This window comes from Manacus candei, unplaced genomic scaffold, assembly GCF_025592945.1.
Source record: "Manacus candei isolate 608988 ecotype Guabito, Panama unplaced genomic scaffold, ASM2559294v1 h1tg000011l, whole genome shotgun sequence".
Taxonomy (NCBI): domain Eukaryota; kingdom Metazoa; phylum Chordata; class Aves; order Passeriformes; family Pipridae; genus Manacus; species Manacus candei.
In genome coordinates, this window is record NW_026138059.1 from 30,113,897 (window position 1) to 30,141,751 (window position 27,855).

The 27,855-nt window shown below is 36.7% G+C and overlaps 1 protein-coding gene across 5 annotated transcripts in view; it reads left to right on the forward strand.

Moving 5' to 3' along the window:
- Nucleotides 1-27,855, forward strand: part of KLHL32 (kelch like family member 32) — a 120,696-nt gene that overhangs the window by 48,039 nt on the left and 44,802 nt on the right. For all 5 annotated transcript variants that reach the window (XM_051778188.1, XM_051778189.1, XM_051778190.1 and 2 more), the window contains 2 exons: nt 1,923-2,030; nt 9,939-10,037. In XM_051778188.1, coding sequence (XP_051634148.1) covers nt 1,923-2,030; nt 9,939-10,037 — 207 coding nt within the window. The remainder of the gene's footprint in view (nt 1-1,922; nt 2,031-9,938; nt 10,038-27,855) is intronic.

The following is a 27,855-nucleotide window of genomic DNA, read 5'->3' on the forward strand; positions in this document are numbered from 1 at the left end:
CTGTATTAGTAACCACACTGTCTTTTCATGGTTCCTATGTACAAGTTGATAGTGTACAGACTATTACTGTAGCATAGTTGGAGAATGCAGAGCATCTTGTATCACTGAGCATTTCCAGTGTTTCTGCAGGCAGTCTGTGATGGAATTGAGTGTACAGAAGGTATGCAAATCTACCCCTGTGAAGACAGGTGTTGCTTTGATATTTTATGCTCATTATTCAGAAATTCAGAAACCAATATTATCCAAAAAGTTTGTTTAGTAGTGAATTTCTAAGAGAAGCTTATCTCTTCAAGACACCAGCTGCAAGTCTGCTTTTACAAGTAATAGGTGGCTGATGGGTACTTCGCAGCTCCTGGCAAGCTCTGAAGCCTCACAGTACCTATTAGAGCTCATTTGATACATCTAAACAACAACAAAATATGTAACTATGATGACATTTTTAATGGATTAGAAAAGTGTCTGAACTCACTAGATTTTTTTTTTCTATCTACATTGTGTCTTCTACATTTGTTTGATAAACCTTTTAAACTATTTGTCACTTTTTTTCTGTTGAGTGAGTGTGTGATAAGTATCACTCTTGCTTATACTGGATGATTTCCAGGCAACAGATTTATGCCAAATTATGGTGTTTTAATGATGGAAGTATTGCAGGAAGCATTTGGTTTGTGAAGCTACCTGAGTGTAGGTGAATTATGGAATAATTTGGGTTGGAAGGGACCTTTATAGGTCATGTAGTCATTCATATGTGCTAAAGAGTTAGAGGGGGTAGAGCTTATTTTTTTTCCTTTAAATTCAGCGGTGCTTGTTGACTGTCTCAGCTTCTGCAGGTATCAGCCAGAGTATAGAGAGAAGGTTATGTTCATGAGAAGTGCTTTGTAACGCAAGTTCTCCAATGTGAAGTTTGGCAACCACGGCAGAGACATTAAGTTTGGCACAAAACCTATTGGGGATAAATTTAGACTTTCTTTAGCAATGACAGATGGTAGAACTATTCAGTTTACTTGTTCACAGTTTACTGTTTAAAGATTCGGAGTGGTGTATTTTGTTAAAAAAGTATGGGGGAGTGACAAAGAATGGAGAATGGGACTGATAAGGAGGGAAGAAGTGGTAAGTAGGGCTGCTGTAGCGGGAGTGCAGGCCGGGAGGAAAGAGTGACAGGCAAAGAAGTTTGACAGAGATGAGAAGAAAAAGATTCTCACAAGGATTCAGAGGCTGATTAGGGTTGCTTCAGTCCAGGGAGGCACTGAAGACAAATCATCTGGAAAATGAGGCTTGATAAAATGACAGTTGCTCTCCTCAGTGTTATTTTCAAGGTGCTCCATAGCACCTTGCCTATCTTCACTTTAGGTTTTATGATCTGAGAAACTGGGGCAATAGCAAGTAAGGGGAGGTTGTAAGTTTAGGTGATTGCATCTCCATCCTTCCTCTTCATTCAATAGCTAGAGTATTATATTGTTCAGATTCTGGTGTGAGATGCTTGTTTGGAAAGGATTGTTTATAAAAGATGGTATGTTAACTACCCCTTTTTCTCTAACAAGTAATTGTGTATGGTTTATTGCTCCTTCTTATATATAATGATATTATACATAAATATTATTTCTAGTGGTGCTTGTGTAGATTATTTTTTCCCAGAGTCCAGTTATCTTTTTTATTGAATTATACCTTATTGTGTGACTGTTCCCATTGATTTCACCAGAATTATTTAGTTAAGAAGTATATATACATGGACCAAAGGGATTTGTTTCAGTTTTTCCAGAATAAGTTTTTGTATTTCTTTATTGATAAAAGGACTCAGTTGAAGGATTGATTGCTGTAAGGTTAATATTGAAACCTTGGTATAGATCTCATTCTAGCTCTCAGGTGTGTTGCTATATAGATTTCTTATCCAAAATTGGTTAATAACGTTTCTCTTTTTTCAATAGGCAATGTTTAGTCTCTGCATGGTTGAAAGTGAAGCCGATGAGGTGAATTTACATGGTGTCACAAGCCTTGGTTTAAAACAAGCCCTGGACTTTGCATATACTGGACAGGTATTGTACAGTTCTTCAAAGTAAGAAACACAGTTGAAAGCAACTGCAATAAAAACTGAGTATGTCCTTTTCAGAAGTACTAGAAGTACTATTTTTCTTCTGCACTACCCAGTACAAAGTATTTTGATTCAACAGATCTTAATGTTTGTATACTGTGATGGATTTTTTTCTTTAGAAGGATTGTTTAATAAAAACACCACTTATGTGCATCATTGCCAGGTAGTGAACCATGTAGGATTTGTATTCCCTTTTTGTGTTTGCCTGACTGTTCATAAAATCTTAATATGAGTTGATTCTGCATGCTAAATTATATGTAAAGAAAGGTGTTTTCCTAGTAAAAAATATTTATAAACTCTGCTGTGTTTGAAAAATTATATAATTGAGGAGAAAAATAGTCTCTTACTCTCTGGACAGATGCAGTTCAAGTATCTTTGTAAATGCTTATAGGTACTATACATTTTCGTTGTGACACTATGACCACAGGTTAGATATCACATTATATCACTTCAGAAAATGCAGAGTGATGCTCCTTTTCCCTTTGCCCCTTGCCATATCTCTGCACTGCATGGTTTGAGAGCATTGCTGTGTGACTTCATCTCAATTCAGAGTTCATGAGTAGTGAGCTCAGAACACCTTGCTATGTGCTCTTTTGGATTCTAAAACTCCAGATAATCAAACTATTTTTGGAATATTGGTACAACAGTTGAGTCCACTGATGTATTAGTGATCTTTATTAGTTAATTTCAGAACTGAAAGCTTAAATCCATATTGCGTTATTCTGGAAGAGCTGTTGAGTTATATAAATTTAAGGCATCTGCTTCTATACTGTGGATTGAGTATATGGCCTTATATGGGTCTTTTCGTTGTTTGGTTTTGGTTTTGTTTTGTTTTGGTTTGGTTTTTTTACAAAGAAACTAAATAGGAATAAAGAAAAAAAAACCTACCTGTTTTAAAGGATCTATTTTTGTCACCAGCCCACACAACAGTTATAGTTTAGCACTTGAATTTCTGTGTTTCTGCTGTTATGGAAAACAGAACTTATTGAAAGATTTCTTTTATATAAGTGATAGATAGAGATGCCATACTATATTAGTGAATTAGCTGAAGATCTCAGTACATGACTTGTCATTGGTATGTTTTTCGTTGTTTCAGTTGAAAGCTTTGATAAAAATTGGAATGGTAGGCACCTGTATCACCTTTTTAGTAACTTTAAATTATAGGTTGATTATTCTGAAGGGAGAACTCTTGTTAGAAGTATCTTTTGAGAGGATGGGTTGTATTTGATTTCTGTCTGACCCATCCTGTCTGTTGGGATTAGATATATTCGCCATCTTTCAGCAAAACTCATAGTCTAATAAACCTGTGTAAAATACATTGAGAACCTTTGAAAGAATGGATATGGCTTTTATGTAACCCAACAAGCAACCGCACATTGCTTCCAGGATAATATTCCTAGCTCCCTAGCAAATAATATGCACCTTCTGTCCTTGGCTCTTTTAGAATCTTTTGAGTCTTTCATTTTCAGGCATAATCTACTTTGAATAAATGAATGGGGTTCTTAAGTTAAATATAGATGTGCATGAATGTGCAGTTGCTCATACATGTAAGTGATTATAAGGTGAAGTTTGCTCTGTCCTGTCTCTCAGGTACACCAAGCGCTACTTTGATGAACAGAGAAATGAGAAGTATTCTGCAGGACTTTTCTTATAAAGGTGCCTTTGAAGCATAACTTAAGTGATAATGTGGGTCTGAGAATTAGCAGTATTGCTTTTTTACTTTAGGCCTTGAAATTCTCTTCTGGCACTGGGTTTGTATGTCTTGAGCATTGCTTATGTACTGACTCAGGCTGACAAAATCTGGGTGAGCATTTCAAGGTACTGAGTGGGAGTAATCCACAAAGGCTATTAATAAACTGGATTACTGGATGCTTACATCAGAGAGAGAGTTCTGAAGACAGTCATCTTTGGTTTGGTTTGCAAACTGTTTCTGATTTAAAAAATAAAATATTGGTTAGTAGTCCAAAACTCAGTCATGCCAAATACGATCTTATATTGCTCTGAAAATGTAGGTATCAAGATATGATCTGAAATACCTCTTAAAAGTGAAACCCATGAACTCTATTTAGTTTCTTTTTTTTATTTGGCCAAAATGTTGGTCAAAAAATGGATGTTTCTCTAGGTAACGCTGTGGAATTCCTTAAGTGTCCATGTCTAAGAAGATAAGTAATTAGTTGCAGCTTTCTTCTGTTTATTTCTTTAATATGCTGAACTTACGTTTGAGATGCTACACATCAAACTGAATGCAGCTTTCTGTGAAAAATAATATATTGGAGACATCTGGTGGAAATATTTAATATTGCACAATGGCCTGCAGTTTTTGAAAGTTATCAAAATTAAGAAATTTAATTTTTAGGATAACACTGAAATCTGAAATTAAACTCTGTCATCCTTGCCTCTATTTTGTTAATTCTAAATGTGCCTGTGGACTTAAAATAAAAACTTGGTCTTCCTGTCTACTTAGGCAGACAGTGCCTTATAATAATTACTGTTGGAAATATTTTGTTTGTAAGGGAAACCTGATTGTTCAGAAGAAAAAAGTTTTAAAACTCAAATACAAATAATACCGTAATTCCAACTGAGTTAATCCATTACTATGGTCCTTAATCATCACAAAGAAAGAAATTTGGTGTTCAAATAGGTAAAACTAATGAAAGGAATGGCAGCAGAATTCTGTTTTGTTCTATGCATATAGGTTCTCAGTAATCCTCTAATAATGAAATCTTTGGTAAAAAAAAGTCTTAAATATATTTCATCTTGACCATAGGAATTTTACCATATAATTCCATAATCAAAATTGATTGATAGGCTACAACTTTCCTGTTATAGTTGCCATATCCTTTCCTCATAAAAGGGCTTTAAGGTCATTCTCTCTTCTGCTTCACAACTGGCAGCAATAAGACCAGGCCAGAGCCTCAGTGAGTAGATTACTTGCCCTGCCTTTTCCAAGTGTTAGATTTGCATTGGAAGGGAGATACATGAAGTACAATCCAATATAGGAACTATGTATTTTAGATTATTAATATAGAGAAGCAGTTCTTGGTGCAGAGTTTGGAGCTCACAATTCTTTCTGTCCAACTAAGAGTCTTAACCACTGTGTTAGAGAGTCATGGGCATTGTTCTTTTCTTTTTGACTATTTTTTTTTATTTTAACCCTTCTGTTAGCAAGAGACACAATCTTATTTGGAGGAATGGGATAGCCCCCAAATAGGCCAGTGTAGTTGGCTGGCAAGTCACAGGAGCACTGGCTTTAATTTACAGTGGATGATCTTAATTCAACAAAAATACAAACACACAGTTGGAGTCCTATGCATACTGAAATACTCCAGACTTGGATCTTTCTTCTTGGTAACTATGTTTTATCATATGTCTTTAATCTATGGTAATGGAAATATTTTGCATTTAGATAGAATTTTATTTAAGGACCTCAAAACACGTTATAAAAGCAAGTAATCACTGTCCTTACTTTGCTGCATCATAAACAGGAAATTATTTTGGGAGAAAATTACTTTCCAAAGACAACACAGCAAACTAGTAGCTTTATTAGGGCATAATGCCAAGTTTTGCTGTTTTCCTAACTGACTGGTCTCTTTTCTTTTTGGTTGTTTTGGGTTTTTTTCCTAAACTATGATATTTTGTTTCTGTATTAATAGAAATTAAATTGTTGTCATAATGTTATAGAATTATTCTGAATTGTCAAAGCTTACAGCTTCTTTGTGAAATTGTACTTTCATTAGTTATTTCTTTAACAAAAAAAACCAAAAAGACCAAAACATAAAAGAATGAAAGATCTTCTCAGATGGTAAACAAATAGTACAAATAAATGTTTTCAAGTACAACAATTTCTCCTGATAGTTGCTTTGATTCCTTTATAGAATCTTGGCTTTCATTTCTCATCAATTCCTCCCTTCATTTGATATTGACAGTTTTTCTAGTGATCAACAAGTATTTCACCTACCATTTTTAGTTAAGATCGGGGAAAATAGCTATCAATATCTTAGCACCTCTTATTGTGTTAATCCTCTCTATCTCTCTTGTGGATGGAGGTGTGTTGCAAAGGTGTATTGTGATGGTTGATTTTCTTGGGTAAGTGGCCTTCAGTGTCCTGTGCTTAGCAGTTCCACTGGCTGCCTTTTGAGTAAAATGAATCAGTTAAACCACCTGCTGTCCCTCGCAAAAGTGACTTAAACTATCCTTCTTTACTACTGGGGACAGAATGCCAAAGTCATGGATACCTGAATACAACAGGTCTGTGTCTTACTGTAAATACTTAACATCCTTTTTCAATGCAATTTCAAAGCCAAAGGTAAAAATTTGATACTTAGATAGGGGCATTTCCTTTTTCACTTATATCAGGAGGATAATCTCGTTTCTGTGCTTAGCACTAGGTTATAGCTGCTAGGCGTTAGGTTCACAGTTCAGCTACAGATTGCCCAGAAGGCTTAGAATAATACAAAGCTTAATTAACTCACTTTATGAAGTTTGTTTTACAGAAAGTTAAATGTTCCATGGTATTTGCTGTGGACAGAAATTAAGCTAGGGACAAGACAGCCTTTCTAGAGCTGAAAGTGATTAAAGTAAAGAAACACCTTCGCCAAAAAATAGTGAATTTGCTTGGAGTCTTGCTTATTCAAATCCTGTTTACTTCTAATAGTGGTATGAAGCTATGTCAGGGAAAGATTGGGCTGGACATTAGGAAAAGGTTCTTCACTGAAAGGGTGGTAGATCACTGGAACAGGCTCCCCAGGGAAGTGGTCATGGCCCCAAGCTTGTCAGAGTACAAGGAGTGCCACTCTTAGTCATGAGGTTTAGGAGAAACATGGAGCAGAGACATAGGACTAGATGATCTTCCAACTTGAAATATTCCTTGATTTTACGATGTATATGGTGTGCATTTAACACAAATTTTCATTTAGTTTTCTGGAAAAATATTATAACATATATCAGAGGATGCTGGTTGTGATTCCTTCTGGTATTGGCTAATGAGACATCTGGATTTTGTAACGAGTGCTACCAAACATTACATGCCAGGGCTTTGGACTGTTGCCTGCAGGGAACTAGAACATTCTTTCCCAACTCACTTTTTTGAAGCAGAATTTGTCAATGTGCAAGGAGCTTAGAATTCAACTGAAGCATGAATGAACAGGGAGACAGGCAAAAGTGCTGTCTGGTTGGAAGTGAAATGCAGTCTAAATTACTTTAAAAGAAAAGTTAAGGGTTTTGATTGCTCTCAAGCACACAGAAAGATCTCCATCAGGCAAAAACAAGTGATACTTTTGTTAGATGCCTGTCTCGTTTTAAATACTGATCACTGCAAGTGAAGTCAAGAAGGAATTTTCTTTTTCATCAAAGGGGCAGGAATCTTAGATATTTTTCTTGTTTTCTATGTTAAATTCCATATCGTTTACTTTCTAGAATTTTCTGACATGAAATTACATATTTCCTTACTGTGTGTACTTGTGGTGTGCATGTGGTGGTATTTAACTGCATTTATGTTAATATTCATTTATGTTAATATGGATGGCCCGAATAACATGTAAACAACTATGCTGGTAATTAATAAAAATCAAGTCATTTTATTAGTGTATAGAAGCTGAGAGGTGTGGAATAATTTTGAATCACCCCAGTTTCGGTAGAAGGAAGGTTTGCAATATCTTCTTCCTTTTTATTGTTTTCTGTTTCTTGTGGATTTCCCCAGCATGCAGTTTGCTTCTGGTGAATGTTTAGCATAGATGAACTAGTATTTTTGCATATCCCCAAGTGAGTATTGAATAAAAGTTGAGGTAGTTCCATTTATGGCAAAGTTTTTTGAAGGGATAAACTAGACTTTCCTCAATTACCTTGGGAAACTCAAAGATGAATATGTTTTCTCAGCACAATAAATCTTGCATGGCATAGGAAAGCTGTAAGAAATGGAAGAGCATGTAAGAAATACGTCTGCCATCTTGAAATACACTTTTGTTACTGAGTTTGTGCAAATCACCTCTAGACAGTAGCCAGTCACCCTCCTTGTCTCTTGTCCTACTTCTCATCTCAAAGTGCTACCAGTATTATTTATAAACGGATTGCTGTAGCTTTAAAATACATTAATACTATCAGAGTTAAATATAGTTTGTCTACACCTACAAGGTACTAATGTGCTTGGGGTTCTGATTCTCTTCATATTGTGTCTTTAACAATGCAAAACTGGTGGCTGGCACTTAGTAAGTAACGCACCATCAGATGGCAACTTTCTCAGTGTAGCTCATGTCTGAATAACATACACTGCAAGATCTGTACCAGCTTGTTTTGTCAGTCTGACCTTGAGTTCTCACTTGAACATACTTGACAGTGCTGCTTCTTTTTTTTTTTTCAATATCCATACCTGTTGGAGATATTTTTGTGGCTGAAATCTGTTCTGTTTTTCCATATTTTTCTCATCATGCTAAGCAACCTCAGTAGCACCAGCCAAAAACCTGGATGGTGCTGGGGCTGATTCTCATTTACATTAAGATCCTTACATGTCTTTCTGGCTTGATGAAGAACTTTTGTATAGTATGGAAATTACATATAATGTTCAATTAAAACCTAGTATTAATATATATATATGATGATTTGCACAAGCTTTAAGCATGTCATATACTCCCAGAACTCAGTATAAATGAGTTCTTGCTATAAACAAGGATTTTTTGGTATAAACAAGGATCACGCCCCTTCTCTCCTTATATATCCATTGTGTTGGAGATATTTTGTGGTTTTGCTTGAAGAAATGCATACACATTTTTCATTTTCCCTCAAAAATAGTTAAACTACAAAAGATGCAGATGAGTGTCTTTCCTTTTGTTTGCCTTCTTCCTTATTCTACTGTATTTGAGGTATACAGTTGATGCTGTGAGATAAAACTGAATCATGTGGGCAGAAGAAAAAGGATCTGAAAAAAAGCTTTACTTCCCTGTGGAGCAGTGAGACACTGACCTCATGTGGTGTGAAACCAAAGTTGCCAGAGGAAATACGAGGATAAAACTGAATAAACCGAGCATCTTTGAAAAATTAATTTTTCTTATGGATTTCTGATTTTTGTTGGATATTGCACTACTTAAATAATTTTAGTTTATATAGTTTATAGTGTGATTGCTGATAAGAAGTTAACCAGTGTCTGTATTCCCAAAGACTTTTTTGTTTCCCAGAAGGGATGCTCTAACAAGCTGACCCCAAGACAGCAGTCCAGCAGCTGTGGTCCAATTATCCTTACTGCTGCCTCTACATGATTTTAATTGAAATGAGTAGGAGATTCATGTGAGCAACTGACTGAATAATCAGTCTTGGTTTCTAAGCCCTTTCCGGCACTTCCCCAGCAGCATGCTCACTGTGCTTTCAGAGCCCTGCTCTGTAAAATGAAGACAGTGGTTAGGAAAATTATAAAGTGGTACCATGCAGAATAGGAAGGGTGTTCCTAGTCTGTATATTTTTAATACGCATGAATAATATTAATAGTGGAGACTTCTGAGTCAGTTCTGTTGGCCGGATTCATCAGTATATATGGATGCATCCAAGTATGTAGATAACAAAAGGAGGTTCTGTTATTTTGAAAAGTCTCCCTCTTAAATAAACAGCATGCATTTAGTTTCAAAATATTTAGAGGGTAATGTGGCTTATGGACTGTCACAGGAAAAAAAAAAAGCTTAGAAATCCTTTGGGCAATTCAGATGAACTTTAGACACTGTCTCCATCCTGCAAAGACTTCTCTATATGCTTAATTGTACTCTTTCTGTTCTTTATGTTGACTCAAATGTCTGAAATAACAAAAGCCCTTACTGTTTTCTACAAGTACTCTGAGTTCCAGATGACAAACCTTCCATTTTCTTCTTTACAGATCCTCTTGGAACCAGGGGTGATACAGGACGTCCTGGCAGCTGGGAGTCATTTGCAGCTGCTGGAGCTTCTCAGTTTATGTTCTCACTATCTCATTGAGGTGAGGCTTCTTGGCCTAAACAGCCATTTCTGTTTGGTACACTTTTGTTAAAAGTCTAATTTCATTAGGAGAGTATTAGTACAATGCCTGGTGTAACCTAAATGGCAAAAACTGGATTTTAGGATTTTTGAGTGTAATTTGGGTTTGAGTTTGTGGGAGATACTTTCTCCTTCATTTTGTCCGTTTCATTCCTGAAAGCAAGAATGCTTTCTTCTGCCTCAGTTTACCAAATGCTAGGTATTTCCCTTTTGGGATCATGAGTATTATGAAGAATTCAGATGCATAAGTGTTCACAACAGATTTTGATATGTATCCCAGGGCACTACTACCTCTGAAGGGATAGGGCTTATTATAATGGCCCCTTATTCTCAACTGGCCTCATGCCCATAATGCTGATATCTTTATGAAACAAAAAATTTGAGTGCAGTAAACTAATTTTCTGTGACGGCTTATAGCAAGAACACAGCTTTGATGTGTAACTATGAAAAACCTTATAAAAATAAAATAGCAATAGCAGTTCTACAGAACTGTTTACTTTTCTTGGTAATTTTTCAGTACGGTTTCTGAAATAGGTTGTGTTAGCTGCTTCTGGGCAACAGGTGGGCATGGAAATGCACATCAGCACAGTCCTCTTAGTATGAACTTGCCTTCCAACAGTGTAACTGCCTTTGAACAGTCTGAGTGTGCTTGGCAGCACGCTGAGCTACTGAGTACCAGGGGCAGGCAGGATCTCATGGTAAGAACTTCAGGAGGTACTTGAAGGCTCTGTGTCTTATGGAGAAGTGTTAGCCTTACAAAACCCTTCAAAATGTATGTTCAGATAATAAGACAGTATTAATTTGTACATTATAAATTGGTTAGAAAGTTAGAGGAGCTGGTAGACTTATGCAATTCATTTTTTTTTTTCAGGAATGTAAGGAGGGATTTAATTTTTCTGAGAAAATAGACACAAATTGTAGTGGGAAAGATGGTTGGTTTGAGAAATAAGAACTGTGAGATGCTAAATAAGCCACAAAACCATTTGGCCTACCAGTTGTCAGGCAGGCACAGGAAGGAGTTACTGTAATGAAAAAGAAGATACAAATCTAACATTATACCCTGTATTTAATGACCCCCTAACAAATCAGTCAGTGGCAGTATGCCTCTGCTGCTAATGTGGTTCTGTGTTTGTCAGAAATTGAACCAAAGAGAATATTGCAGCAAAGAATCTAGGGAAAATATTGAAAAGTAGGGAAGAAGCTGGGTATTGTGCTGGTGAGATTGGGACATGAGAGAACTGTAGGAGAAGAGCAGGTATATGCTTAGCATAAATCCTTGTGCTAACTACTAAGTTTCTGGTATTTGTAGCTCTTCCCTCAGCACCATCTTAATACTTTTAATCCTGAGGCCACTGCAGGGGAAAGGCGGACAACTGTACGATTAGCAGTGCTTTGGGTCTCATCCTTGATGTGCAAGCCATAGTCAGCTACTTAGGAAAAGGTTCATAATGAATTAAAAATCTCCCAAAACAAAACAAATCAATCCCAAAATTATACTACCTCCACAAGAAAACCACTCTGGAGTGAATAAACATTGCTTCTAAATTATTCTATAATTAACAGACCCGGAAAAATTCTCTGGAGATGACAATCGTAGAATCCTTTATGTTGAAAAAGACCTTTAAGATCAAGTCCAACCATAAAATGATAACTTGCAAAAGAAGCAGAAGTGTTTTAATTCCTCTCCTGCTAATACTTTTTCTGTTGCTCTTATGTCTTTAGATGCAGTTTGTCTCATGTGTATTTATTTGCATTTTTTTTCTCCTTCTATAATTTAGAAGAGAACCATGTCCTCCATGAGTCACAGAAACCACAACTCTGTTGTCTGCAGTTGCTGTAAGATGTGTAAAAGATGTGAAATAGCACTGTTGTACTCTGAGTAGTACGCCAGGGTAGGATAACTGGAGCTACACTGGTGTAAAAATTAGGAGGAAGTGGGGCTCAGTGTCTGGATTTTTAGTAATGGAGGTAGGGAATAAGGTAGGGGATGAGAGGCAGGAAAAAAGGAGGGGTATGTGTGTTGGAAGACAGAGAGCAGTGCTATTTCTGTAGACTATTTTTTAATCAGGATCTCATTGTAAGGTTTTGAAACTGCATGAGCATCTGTGGGATGGCTATAGCTTATATCACACTGGATTCTAGGCTGTATTTTACTCTTTTTCTGGTATTTTTTAACTTGGTTCACCTCAACAAGGCATATACGTAGACAGATTTCCAGTCTGATTAGATCATAGTTTGAATTTACCTGTCTTTTTTGTTCTGTAGTGTTGCAGTCCATACAAGTAATCAGCCCTGAGTGATTGTGTAAGCCTTTTTAACAGAGGCCAAGAAGGTACTGCACATTAAGACTGTGATATCTTTCAGGGTCCAAACTAATTATATCAAGTACTTGTTTTTTCTACGTATTATTGAGTGACTTTAAAAAATGTTTCTTGCTTTATTTTAGTACTATCTGAAAATAAAATCAAAGTAGTTAAGGAAGTCTTCTTTAAAGCCACTTACCCTTGCTGCAGTTGATAACTGGGGTGCTTGTCACCCCACATGCTGTGATACAGATGCTGGAAAGAGATTAGTGCTTGCCCTTTCTCTTCTTTCTGATGAATTTGAGTGTGCTAGAGTTCTTTATTTCCAATGCTAGTGATTTTCTTTCTTGCTGTTTGGAGTTGTTCAGATATCATGAACTTAGCTTAGTTTAGCATAAATTCAGGAAATACAGTATGTGGGATCTAGCTGTCATTTAATGTTGTGTAACGATGACACAGAGTTTTAACTTGTTAGGATTGTCTTTAAATGTTTGGATTAGACTAGGCTTTTCCCATATGAGTGCTGCTTTTATTGTTAACACTCGTTCCAGCTCTCATCTCTCTGTAGATGTTCCAGCTTGTCATTTTATTGGAACTGTCTTGAACAGTTTCATCTTTTCTGATACTTTTATCTGGGGCCTGTAATGGTTCCATGGATTTCAATAAGGAGGATTTTTTTGCTACAAATGCAATTGGCATCACCCATACACATATCTTTTTCAAGGCATTTTGGTAGTCTGTGAGGTTCCAAAGAAGACTGTTCTGATCTGATTTATCTAAGATGATTGTCAAAGTGTCTAATTGTCAAAAATTATTTGTAGTGCACTGGGCACACATTAATTTGCAGCCAACGCTGCATATTCACTGGTCTTTAAGGAATTTCCTCTCGGTTGTCTCAAAATAAACAAGATGTTATTTTGACTATAAGAGAGATCCTCTTTGTCATAGAGCAAACGGCTTAGAAGACTTTAATTTCTTGATGAATCCCAGAAAGGTTTCTGTTACAAATTGTTTGAATTGCATTTATGGCAATTTTTTTAAGAATTCTCAATCAAAGGAACAACAGAAAAAAGGAAAGGAACATTCTTTCTCCCCACCCTCAATTAGGTAATATCAATCTCTAAGACATTTATGATAGCGTGATGCAGTGGAGATTTCTGACAACACTTATAGTTTATTAAATGCATTTTATCATCTATAAACTTCTCATTATCAAATGTTCTGTAGCATCTAATGTTGATTCGATATTCTCATTTGAAACTCATGCTCATTTTGGATTGATAATTTACTAATTTTTATTTTAAAATAGCTACTGTTCATATTTTCTGTATTTGCAAACAAGAAAAATGCCCAAATATTCCCTACTTGAGGTCTTAATTCCAGCTTTGTGTTGTGCAGACTTCTCCCCCCCCCTCAGTCATATCTTGAATTATGATTACTCCACAACCTCTGCTGTTTGGGGGTTTTGTTTTTAGTTTCATTTGTAGAGAGGGGCTCTTTCAAAGCATGCTGATGTATTTTATTTGAGACACATGCATATTCATGAATCTTATGTCATCTGCATAATTCTCAGGTACATTAAACATTGAAACAAGGCTTGTAAGCTCACACATCTGTTTCAAGCTGAACAAACGGTAAGGCAATGTGATTTTTCTGAGCTGTGTTGGTGTTATGTAGGTGTGTGAAAACTAAGCTAAAGACTTGAACTTTGTGTACCTTGAATTGCACTAAGGTCTGTGATCAAGCACACAGCATTTGCTTGCAGAGAGCACATCCAACTCTCCAAGATTCTTATTTTCTGAGTTCCTCCTCCAGCTCAGGTTGATTGTCAGTTTTGGCTGAGATCTTTCAAAGGAGGCTAACGCAGAATGCTGCAGCCAACAGCCGGACTTGGAAACTTAATGGGAACAGGTTATCTGAATATCTTCTTTACCTTTTGAAAGTTTTAGTCTGTCGAGTTCCAGTGGACTGTATTTGTCCTATAATGTTGGAGAGGGCAAGAGAAAGCTTAGCTGAAGGCATTGAATATGTTGTACATCTGAGAGTGGACTTCTTAAATGGAGCTGTGGAGAACACGATATTAGGTGGAGTGTTGTTGATGACCTATTTTGCACTTTAAAGCTTGTAAATGTTTTTCTGAAGGATATATGACAACTTTATTCTTATACAAGAGAATAAACATGTTAAATCATTTATTCAGAACATAGAAGTGTTTGTTTCATAAATAAGTCTGAGTTATATAACTGATTGTAGATCTAAGAATTTTTGGCTTTTTCCTCAACTGTTTTGTGTATTCAGTACCAAAGAGAGCCACAAACTGCAAGTTATTTCAACAAGCAAAGAGTATTAACAAAGAGGGAATGCTATTGAGAATACAAGTTTTTAATGGAATTTCCTTCTACTGATCAACATCAACTCAGTATTGTGTGGGAAGTAATTGATTACCACTAGTATTCAGGGATCTGGGACATTGGACTGTCCGTATTTGAAATCTTAAAGCTAAGTGGTTTTTCTGTATTTTCCAAAGTCCAGCATTATTTTTTCAGTGGAGTTCGAGGTACTTCCTGAGTTACATTCAAGGTAATAAGATGATAGTTGTGAGGGGTTAAGAAGTTGCAGAACTATCCTAAGCAAAATACTCATTTCTGAGAGGTGGCACGTGTCATGATGTTAGTTGGCATTTATCCCATTAACTTTCTGCTGCCAGATCAGGCACCTTTTGTGAAGAACAAGTTATATTTATGTACTGGACAGAATCTGAGGTATCACTTATGTTGGGTTTATTGGTTGGACAGTTGCATAGTTTCAATAACACCTTATTAGATGTGGCATTAGCTGACTGTCCTTGTACTCAGTGTTGGAAAGGATCTCCTATTCCCACAATAGCTAGGAGCGCTGGGTATAGTAGACATGAGCTGTGATCCTGATTACTACTAGAACTGCTTTGACTGGTAAGAATTGTTATTGGGATCATAAATGTTTTTGTGTCAAGTGAACTTGAAAGTTTGATGCCAGTGTTCCCATTAGTTTTAAGTGCATTAATGCTCCCTGCTAAATGGTAAATGTTGTTGGTTACCTTTTAGAAACTTCATTATAGTAGACAGAACTCCGCTATAGGTATATCTGCTTGCTTGCTACTGATGTCAGTCACAGCATCTTTAAACAGAGCTAATTTAAACTGAAAAGAGCATTTTTGCTCTTTAGGTGAGTGATTAAAATGATCCTGAAGAAACACAGCACTGGACAACAGCAGTCAACTGGAATTTTCTTGGGTCTGTATTGTACTGCTCTGGATTCTTGCATACAAAAGCAGACAGTGGACAGGATCAGGCCTGGAATGCAAAACTTAGATTAATCAACACACAAATGATAGAAAAAGGCCTCCTGGAGTAATTCCTGGTAATATTTGAAGCAGACAAATTGTCTTGGGTAGGGGTATTTGATTTTTAACCTAGTACTGTAATGGTCGATTTGGGATTATAAAACAATTTTTTTTCATGGTTTATGGATGCCTAATGATCTTTTCTTCTTCTAATTTTAAACTATTTGAATGTGTTGTAGAGTGAAATATGTTACTGTTTTTACAAGGAAGAAGCTACAAATGAATCTGCCTGTGGAATTAAAAGGAGGAGTGTGCGTGGTTTATGTGTGTGGTGAGGCCAGAGCTTCAAAGTTACTTATTTTTCTTAAACACAATTTCTCCATTTGGAACAGTGCCAATGACACAGTCCCAACTTTCACTAAGATACACTCCTTTGGAGATTAATTAATTTGTACACCAGAGATTGAGAGCATCACCTTTGTATTGCTAGAAACCCCAGCTCAGTTGGGATTTTAGCTTCTGGGTTTTTCATATAGAGCAAATTAAACTGCTGGAAAAAAAAATCTAAAGGTCATCTAGCAACCAGGCTTGCCTTTTTTTAACTTAATACAGAGTTTTTAATCTAAGTACATGCATGCACACTCTGCACACCCGACAATCCCCCAGAATTAGTCACTACCATTAAGCTTGAGTCTACCAACTTTATCCTATGGTGGAGTGACCTTCCAGTGCTAAGAATACAAAGTAGACAGAAATAACATTGCCTTGCATTTTCCTGGTTTTAAGTGCTGTGCAACCATTTGTTGCTGTGCTAGCCTGCTGTTTTTTGAAGGAGCATGTTTTGTCAGCTGTTGTCATTGAGCTATTGACAGTCATTAGGAAAGTTCTTGTGAAAAGCTCAAAAATAACTTCGGTAATTTTTCTCTGCACTCTCTTTAACATACTGTTACATTACAGAGATACAGATGTATGAAATGTGAATGCACTAAGATTCCAGTCTCATGAATGGGACTGAATAAAAAAATGGCAGTAGTTTTCTCCATTTTTCAGTTGGTGTTAGTGAGGAAAGTAAAAATATACCAAAGTGACTATACCTAGTCACTTTGAATCCTGTTCTTACTGTAACCCACTTGCTGCTATTTAGCTACAATGTGAATTGAAGCTGCTGATGGATGTGTAAAAAAATTATGCTGGAATGTCTAGGTTAACTATTGTTGGCAAGATTAAAGCTCCTGAGCTGGCTGGCGAGTTGTATGGATATACATTGCCAGTCCTCTGCAGCAAACTTGCAGGAGGGGTCACAAGTTGGGAAGAGGCTGTTACTGCTATATGTGCCTTCTCTTTGCAGATTCCGTCAGGAAGGGAGAGCAGCTTTGGTGTGTATTTTAAATAGGAACACAGAAACTGTTTGGCTTCAGAGTTTCCCTCCCTGCCCTTCTCATGTTGTCTTTCTAGCCAGTGTGGCCTCCCTACCTGACCTTTCTGTCCAACAACCCCTGAAAGACTTCTGCTTCTGGAATCTTTCCAGTATTTTTATATAGCTGTAAACAGAGGCTGATGAATCCCAGAATGCTTAGTGTACAAAATTCTTCTTTGGTTTTATTGCCATCTGATCGATACTAATGTTTTATGTTCTCCTTGTGCCTCCTGGTCTCCAATGTCTTTAGCTTTAAATTCTCCTAATTAATTGAGGCAGTTCAGATACATGAACCCCAAAAATGGAAGTATTTGTAAATGGGTAGTGCAGCTACCCTTATCTGCTGCTATTCTCGATGACATGCCCAGTTAGCAGTCTGGGAGGAAAATTTTGTTGATTGCAAGAGACGGCACCCAGAAGACAGAATGGCTGAACTGACTTGAAATGAGACAGTCAGGGCCCCTTCCCCGGGACTGGACAGCAGGTGGCAGTGTGAGTCCATAACAGTTTGAGCAGATAAATTCAAGCTAAAATCAGAAAAAAATGAAAAGAAAAATTATTTATTTTTACTCCATATTAGTCTTCTGACCTAATCAGTAAAAAAGTCATTATTCACACAACACTGGGCAATATGCATTGTAATTTTTAACAAATAATAGGAAACTGTTAATGTTTTCACAGGAAATACAGTTCTGTCTTGTGCAGCAATGGTCATTTATCACTGCACTTTGTGAAATCACTCATTTGTTCTAATTTGAATGTAAATGACTCTAAGGTTTTACAAATAAGGTGACAGACTCACATAAATGTAATTGCAGGGTTCATCTCTCTCTTTTTATATATCACTCATTAAGTTATGAATTAAATACATCGTATTAAACCAGGGGCATGTCCAATGATGATATTGTAATGGCAAATTACTCTATGCTATTAGAGGTGTATTTTTTATTCATGGACATTAATTTGTCATTAAGCGGCATTAGTTTAGCACTTTTATGTGGAAGACGTGACCTGAAAGAGGAGACTTAACAGCTCTAATGTGAAAGAACAGAAATACAGGCACCAGATATACAGTTTTTTGTTGATTTTTTTTTTCTCCTTTCCTCCTGTAAAGAGGCAGAGGGACATTTTATTTGAATTTGCTTTGATCTAAAGCACTTTGAGTTATGTTTAGCTGTTTTAGCAAAGGTATTTCTGAAACATGAACATGCTTTGGTTATAAAGTATTTACCAATATGGGAAAAGCCAGAATGCTAAGTACAAAATGGTGACTATAAATCATGTGTAACCTATGAACATGAAGAGAACACTGGGCTTGAAGTGAGTTACAGTTTGATTTTATCTCAGAAGTGTCACTGTGGTAGAGAGTTAATTGTCTATCTTTTCTTTCCTCTGTACTGGCTTAGCCAAAATAGAACTGTTTTGGGTTTATTTTCATTCATAATTATGAAGTAAGTCTATTTTAACTCCTCTCTACTTTGTATTTTTAGGTAGACTACTATTATATTCTCAAAGGTAAATTTCAAGTTTGAAAGGCAGAGCAGAATCTTTCTTGAGAAAATGAGTAAGAAAATGTATTATTTGATGAAATTTCAGAGGCAACTTAGCCCCTGAAGTATTAAACTAAGGAAAATAGTGAATGACACAGTCTGCTCCATCTTTAAAAGACTTTAAAAAGATCTTGTAAATTTTATTTTAACTTTACAGTCAATTTAATAATTTAATTTCAAAACTTTATTTTTTAATAGTGAAGATGGATTGAAGTCATAAGGATCCAAGTTGATACATTCTCCAGTTACACAGTATTTGCATTTTAGTCTTTTTTGTAGACCATCTCTAATTAAAGACAAAAGAAGTCTGGACTTGATGTGAACCTGTGTATTTGGCAGTTGATTCCTTGCCCATCCACTATGTGTTATATTTTTCTGATGGCTTAGTCATTGCTGTTTTGATCCATCTGTGTGAACTGCTCACAACATATTCAGCTAGTATTGTGGTAGTCATGAAAATTACCTAAGCCCAAATTATTTTAAACCCAAATTTAACACTTTTAGCTACTGTTAAGTATTATTTTGGTACTTAATAGAGAAGCATTTTTCAATGAACCATTTAAGTTTGTAGGGCAGCACAACAAAGGAAAGAAGTTCTGTGTCAGGTTGTTGATGTTTTCCAGTAGATCTCTTAGCAGCAGTAAATCAAAAAGCATTCTAGCACATTCCATCATTTATGATGTGTTGCTTGCATGACTGCATGAGTAGAATTTGCCAGGAAACCAGCATTTTGCATCAGAATGGTAATGTAGACTAACTCTATTTAGAACAAAAACTCCATTTTTGTCCAAGGTATTGAATAGGCCTTGAATCCAGAATGAATATAAACATATATATGCTGTAATGACTTACTGAATCTTCAGGCAATATGTCATCAGAGCTTTGAAGGTTATAAATTGTCCTCATTCATCTCACTAATTCTAAAAATTAAAGATCCAAACCTAGGGATTAGTGGTATCAACAACTTTTTAACCATCAGTTCTCCTGCAAGTGTGTTATTTCAAACTGAGAAATGTCTGTAACTTCATTCACCTATGTTACTGTGTAATCTAGTCTAAACATCTGTTTATTAATTTGGAGGAAGTTGTTACTAAATTTGCCATCTGTTAAAGAGAGTTTTACAGAGTCTGTGATTTCTACCATAGAGTGTGTCTAGCTGCACAGGTATAGCACTGGATCCTAACTGACTTAAATCAGGAAATTTATTTGTGGTTCAGTGGGAACTGAACCAGTAACGTGGTATTGTCTCTATGGTAATTTTTATGGGAGCTATTGTATCCTCTGGATTAGAGGGGTAGTAATATATTGACTGGACTTGTAAACACTTTGACCTTTGTTGTGAAAGCTATACAGTGGAATTTTTTTCTAAATTCCACTTCAGTGTTTTCTCCTTGTTTACAGTAAGCCACATCTGTTCTAATTATATATGTAAAGGGCCTTGAATTTACATAACATCTCAGCACACCTGTTTATCATGGGGAAAGTATTGTAGTAACCTCAGGTTTGTTCAGTCCCCAACACTCATTGAGATTGGAATTCCCGCTGACTTGAGATGGCACGTTTTGGACATACAGAAAGCTAGGGGGACAGGCCTAATGTATGCCAGGCCCCAAATCAGTGTTCTTATGTGCTTGTGTTTTGGTTTTGCCTGCCTCTCAATATTTTTACTCATATTTGCAGCATTACCATCTTCATGGGGGACTGAAGTATGCAGGGAGTATTTGTATGCAATGGTGATGTCAAGGGCCCCCAGAAACTGATATTGAAGGTTTACTGTAACTAAATACTTGAAATTATTTCATAGCCTAGATACGGTTGTGACTCTTAACTTGCATGTGTATTATACACCATTGGTAGAAAGTCCTAATCAAATTCTGAACTCATATAGCGCCATTCAGCCCTGGACCAAAACTTGAACAGAGAAAGTAACTTCTTGAAAAGGAGTAAAACGAGTAGCAAAAATGATCAGTGTGTGTGTGTGTGGAATATCTTGGGGTGGGGGAAACCAAACAACATTAGGTATATGTAACCTTTCATAAGCTGTTGATAGGGTTTTGCTTTTAGGTGTGGTTGAAATCTTTGAAATTTGAATGTTTTAGCAATGTTTCTTATTAAAATCTGTATTTGAAAAGGACTGATTTTTCTAACATTGCATAGAATAATTGTTGACTAAAAACTTCTTCAGTAAGCTGTAGTTAATTTTTAAAAGCAGACACTTTTGATAGATTAACTGCAGAAATACAGTATTTTGAAGTAACTGAGCTATGTCCCATCTTTAAATGCCCTTCAACTGTTAGAGTGTCACAGAATCCCAGAATGGGTCAGGCTGGAAGGGACCACAGTGGGCCATGTGGTGTAATGTCCTTGCTCAAGCAGGGTCATCCTAGAGCACATGGCACGGGATTGCATCCAGACAGTTCATGAATATCTGCAGTGAGGGAGACTCCACAACCTCTCTGGGCAACCTCTTCCAGTGCACAGTCACCTGCACAGTAAAGCTCTTCCTCATATTCAGGTGGAACTTCCTGTGCATCAGTTTCTACCCAGTGTCTCTTGTCTTATTGCTTGTGACCACTGAGAAGAGCCTGGCTCCATCCATCTTTAGATACAATGTTGAGGAGCCCTCTCAGTCATCTCTTCTTGAGGCTGAACAGGCCCAACTCTCTCAGTCTGTTCTCCTAAGAGAGATGCTCAGGTCCCCTAATCACCTTTGTAGCCCTGCACTGGACTTGCTCCTGTAGCTCCACATCTCCCTTGTACTGAGAAGCCTAGAACTGGACACAGCACTCCAGATGTGGCCTCACCAGGGCTGAGTAGAGGGGCAGGATCACTTCCCTTGACCTGCTGGCAATGCTTTTCTTAATGCACCCTGGGATACCATTGGCCTTCTTGGTCAAAAGGGCACACTGCTGGCTCATGGACATCTTGTTGTCCACCAGGAACCCCAGGTCCTTCTCCTCAGAGAGTGTCACTTCGCTTGATTCTGTTGTTTTTAAAGGGGAATAAAGGAGAGAGGCCCTTCAAACCCTTCAGGATTTTGAGAACCTGGCAAGTATCTGTAGTTGTGAACACTTAGAAACTGGGCCTACAATGATCTCTTCTGCATTTAAAGATGATGTCTTCAAGGTGAAATCTTGAAGTCAGTGAGAAATGTCTTAAATATATGGTGCATTTATTGCATATTTTTCTCTCCTATTTCTGTGGGAAAAAAAAAGGCTTGAGGGTAAAGCAAGGAATTCTGATGGTTAGCTGTTTGGGATTTGGGAGTGGGAGGTTGAATTATTTTTTATTCTTGGTAAGAGCTGCTAGAAACTAAATGAACAAAATTCATCATGATCTTTGAAGGCTCATGCACTGCTGGTGCTTGTCATCTTCAGCTTCAGCAGTGTGAACATTCATATATATTAGTTTTGGGAGGACTTGTGACTTGTTTGGCACTACTGAAGATCAGATATAGGAAATGTCAAACTGGACATTGAGTCAAGGCCCATTTTTTATGTTTGGCCTTTGCCCTTTCTAGGTTTTTGGATGTTGAAAGTCAGATTTATAATAATTTCTGACCAAGGGAATGATAGGTGAATCCCTAGTCAGTAATGCTTAAAATACGACCCAGCTCCCCATGATCCTGACATATAGCGATTTTTTTCTTTTTTAATTCGGTTGTTCTTCCAGATTTTTTTTCGTTCTTTTACTTTTCTACCCATTTATGGCCTACTACTATCCCTTTTTTTGCTGTTTACCTCCTGAAATCAGTTCTGATTATTACATTGTAAACCTACTAATCACACAGTTCCTACTTACGGGAAAGAGAGATGTTCTTTTCACTGCAAAAATTTAGGAACAGGGTAATGTACAGTATTTTACTGGGAAAAATGCCTATACAAAACATGTTGCAGAGATTTTGCTGATATATTGAGTTGTACCCATAACTTTAAATTCTGTTAAAGTTGGTGAAGACAGGAATTATCTAACTACTAGAGCACTGGAGTGGGTTCCAGGCATTTGAGGTTCTGTTCTTTGTATATTCTGCATCATGGGAAATCTTTTAAGTTATTCCTCTGCTCCTCCTTTTTTCTTCTCTAAAATGAGAATTTTCCTTGATTTTAGTGCTGTGAGCTAAAAAAAAATTCTTAGTGATTTTTGAGTTGAGGTCAGATATTGCAGGAGCATAGAGATACCTGAACAAATAACAGGTTTTCCAAATAAAATGGAAATGTTGCCTTTTTATCATTCACATACTTATAATCAGGTTCTTTTAACTGCTGAGTACATTCATATCTTCCTGCAACGGCAACGAGTCTTGCTTTTGAGAGAAATGAGAAACCATTATAACCTCAGAGGTCAAATTGCGCAAATATTTCCTTCTTTACCTGTACAGTTACCAAAAACCTTTTTTTATTGCAGTCATTTTTTTTAATGCAGAGCTGCAAAAAGTTCATAATCCCATGATAACAACGCAGATAGACCTATACTTCCTAGTTCTTTGGCCAGAGTAACTCTGATCCTACATTCATGTGCTAGAAACTATTTTCTGAAAATTCAGTTAAAGCTTTTTTTGCTTTCGTATATTCTCTCCATTTTATAAATGTCTTTGCTCAAGATCAAATCCTCCAGCAGTCTTTCTTTAAAAATCTAAGCTAAGCACCTTAAATCTTGTAAGGTTGTTTTTCCAGCCTATAGTATTTCCATATCCTTAAAATGTGGACTTCAGAACTGGGACCAATAATTGAAAAATAGCTAAAAATTGCAATGTGGAAGCAGCAAGAGGGTTTGTTTCTTTTATTGGACAGTACTTGGTGTGCGTTTTATGACAAGCTTTTTTTTTTTTTTTTTGCCACAGCACTGTTCTAAGAACTGATGTTGCTATTTATGTCTGCTTTTCGATGCCTCCTGATGGCTTGTCAGTATTGTACCAAATAGAGCCTGGTATATTTTCTATATCTATGTAGCTGTTTTACTGGTTCTCAGACAGATACAGATATACACAGGTTTTTTTTTTTTTTCTTAATGTGATTACTTTAAAAGGAAAGCCTGACCATACTCATCCTGTCATTCTCATAATTTCATAATTTCTTACCCAACTGCTCTTGCAGAATCTTCCGCAAACCCTGTGGACAAAACTTACCATTCTCTACTTCAATTAAACTGTTAGCAGTATTGGATCAAGAATTGTTTCCTTGAGGGCCTTGCTGAAAGAAGTTGCACTGTTTTATAAGTTACCATTAATAAATTCATTTTAAGATTGTCATTGAACAATTTTTTGATCCATCTAACATGCATCCTACTGTAAGTATGTGCTGTATGAAATTTATGAAATATTATAGCACACAACTTTCCCTAATTCTCCATGTGTTAAATTTGTCCCATTTTATGCTGCCAGTATTTCTTGTAAACTTGGAAAACTGAGCTCTTCCGAAGTTTCAAAAAAATATGTTCCTCTGCTGATGCCTTACTCCTGTCGTGCAAGTCACATGTTAGTATATAGCTCAAGTGATGCAATTTTATACTGCATTAGGAACTACTGATTTTTAATAGGTGACTGATTCTGCTTTGTCTATCAAAGTTATACTCATTGTTGAGTTATCCTACACTGGATTCAGCCTTTCTGTAGATAGAGTATCACATACTGCTTTAAAATTCTAACAAAGTTTTGTTGTTTTGGGTTGTATAGCAAATATTTCTGAGATTTGAATTTCTCTGTATTAGCTAACTCATCATTCCACATATTGTAGACAATTTGTTTCATTCTCTGATGTTATTAGATGGTCAGCTTACTACAGTTACTCTTTTCCAATTCTCAATTTTTAGCTGTTTATTAGCTTTGTTAGCCTTAAGCTTTTGGTAACAGGCTGTTGCCTGAGAGAGGTCTTCAAGAAAAGTGGCCACTTGCTGGGCTTATTACAGGGCACATGTATACATCAGTGAAGTGTTCCAGAAATAAAATGTCAAAAAAATATTGTGAAACAGTTGTTTGTATCACATTATATATTCTTTGCATATGAATACCATTATTCTTATTTATACCTACAGTGTTAACATCAGTATATTGATAATCTTTAATATACTTCCTGTTCTTTAGTGTAACATCACGAGTGTTGACTTAGTTAGTGACTATGATGCTATTTATCAGTCTTCATCATTTTTCATTTACATATATGCAGAGCAGTTGGGGGAACTATCACCCAGCCTCACTAAGAAGCCACATCTTCTCTGAATTGTGATTCTAATTCTCCTGCTATATTCCAGTACCGTTTTCCCCTTGTAATCTCTGTGCTTCTTGTCGGGATCTGCTCTCCTGTTCTTTGGCCTAGTTTTTTTTCATGCTTCTGTATCCAAAAGCGATAGTGTCTTTCTAAGACCTGCTCGGACTCCAAAGTGAATCCCAAGCAGCACAATAGAAACAGACTTTCAGCCTTCAGGTTTTGTCATTGTGATTAGGCCCACAGTGGACAATGATGCAGACATAATCTTGTTTAGCTGTGGAATAGATGGTTCAACTAGAATGGGATGAGATTTTAGACTGAAAAGTTTAAAGAAGTCATTACTGAGCATATCCAAATTATTTTTCTAGAGGCTGATGAAGGGTGTCAGTGGAAGTTTTTCACAGTGTTGGCAATTCCTATGAGCTATTTCCATTCTGAATATTTTTAATATGGAAGAGTAATGATCTTTACCTGTCAGTCTCGTTCTTAGTAAAGTGTAATACGCTTTTAGAGATGTTTTCAAGAGATTCTAAGGTAATATATCTTGAAGCTGGAAACAGCTCGATGTATTAATTGGTGGCAAAACAGTAAGTTACTTTAAAAAAGGCATTGGAAAGGGAAACTGCTAGGTACACTAATACCTCTATTAATAGATATATCAGTAATGCTGATTTTTAATTTGGTTTTTTTTTTTACTCTCCCTCTCCATTCCATGCTAGTAATGGGGATGAAAATTAAGAATAAAAATCACACTTTAATAAACTCTGAATCAGAAATAATTTTTGTATTTGTATTTTCACCATGTCTGAAATTTTTCTACTTATTATGGATTTAAAACTTACTTTGATTTTCAGTATATTAATGGTGGTTTACTTGCCTACTTTTCACATAATAGAATCTTTAAGGTTGGGAATGACTCTCATGTCATTGAGTCCAACCTTTGATTGAACACCACCGTGTCAACTAGACCACAGCACTAAGTACCACGTCCAGTTGTTTCTTGAACACCTTCAGGAATGGTGACTCCACCACTTCCCTGGGCAGCCTGTTTTAGTGCTTAACCACTCTTTCAATGAAGAAATTCTTGCTGATGTCCAATCTGAACCTCCTCTGCACATCTTGAGGCCATTTCCTTTTGTCCTGTCACTAGTTGCTTGGCTACAACCTCCTTTCAGGCAGTTGTAGAGAGTGATAAGATGACTCCTGAACCTCCTTTATTCCAGGCTAAACAACCCCAGCTCTCCCTCAGCTGCTCCTCACAGGACATGTGCTCCGGACCCTTCACCAGCTCTGTTACCCTTCTCTGGATACACTCCAGCACCTCCATGTCCTTCTTGTAGTGAGGAGCCCAGAACTTGACACAGGACTCTAGGTGTGGCCTCACCAGGGCCACGTACAGAGGGACAATCACTTCCCTGGTCTTGCTGGCCACGCTACTTTTGATACGAGCCAGGATACCATTGGCCTTCTTGGCCACCTGGGCACACTGCTGGCTCATATTCAGCTGACTATCAATCAGCACCCCAAGTCCTTTCCCACTGGGCTGCTTTCCAGCCACTCCACCTCCAGTCTCTAGCGCTGCATGGGGTTGTTGTGACCAAGTGCAGGACCCGGCATTTTACCTTATTAAACCTCATACCGTTGGCCTTGGCCCATTGATCCAGCCTGTCCCGGTCTAATTTGAAACAAATCTTAAGAAAATTATTGAAATAATTTTTCCCCTTAGTAAGTAACTGGTATGGAGCAGGACAATTACAAGATTTGTTGCTCAAATATAGAAAGAAATTAAATAAGTAATTGGAAAATAGTTTCTGAGCATCCTCAGTAGAATCTATTGCATCATATTTAATTTGTAACATATCATATTATTTCTGTCCTGCCTAACAGATGGAAAGGCTGTTACTGTGTCTCACTTCAGGACCAAATTTGTAGAGAATTTTCATGTATTAAATCATATGATGGCTTTGAGCTACTAGTGTGATACCATCAAGAAAAAGGCAGTTTGAGTCCATTTCATGCAAAGTAATTTATAAAGCTAAAGAAGTATTAATGCTAGTTTACAAGGTACTGCTGAAAAATCATGAATACTGTGAAGAGTTTGCCCATGCAGAAGAATAAATGAAATCTTACTGTGAGAGATAGAGAAGAGGGCAGCTAAGATGATCAGGAAGGCCTGTTTTATGTGAGGAGATCAGAAGAGTTTGGCTTGCTTAGTCTAGCAAAATGAGGGCTGAGGAGGAATATGATTGCTTTCTGTAAATATATCAAGGGAGTAAATACTGGGGGAAGAGGGAGCAGGGAGAGAGACATAGTGCTGTTAAATCTAAAAGATAATGTTGGCACAGAAGCAAATGCATATAAACTGTTTAAGTAAATTAAGATGGAAATTAGGAGATGGAGTCTCAAAATCAGGTGAGCCTTCTTGTAATACTAGTTGAGAACAATATGGATCTTTCTTAATTTATGCTGAAGATGCTTTGATGAGCTTGTATGGTATGATAGAGGAATAGGCTTAAAATAAGTAAAGGCCTCAAACTGCTCTTAGAGCCTGTAAAATATATATACATAAAAGGAAGTAACACTACAGTCCTATTTTTATCTTTTTTTATTTGTAATTATTTATTTTAGTTGCTACTCCTATGAGCTTTGGGTTTCTAAAGGACAACACTTGCTCTTTCTGGATTTGTCAGTATTAGCAACAAAAACAAAAAAAAAGAGAATGTTTACCATAAAAAATTGATGGTTGTTGATAGATACACTAACTCTGAAGAGCTAGCAAAAATATAAAATAATACAACATCTGTAAAGACTATGTACCAATATTTTGTGATTTCTACTGGAGTAAAGAGTACAGGAATATGTATGGAATATGGCATTCCTTGCAACATATTTGAAGACAAAGGAAAGCTCCCATAATTGGCAAAACCAGTAAACACTGATAAATCTTATCAAATCTTCCTTTTCTGTTTCTGCTCTCTGAAATAG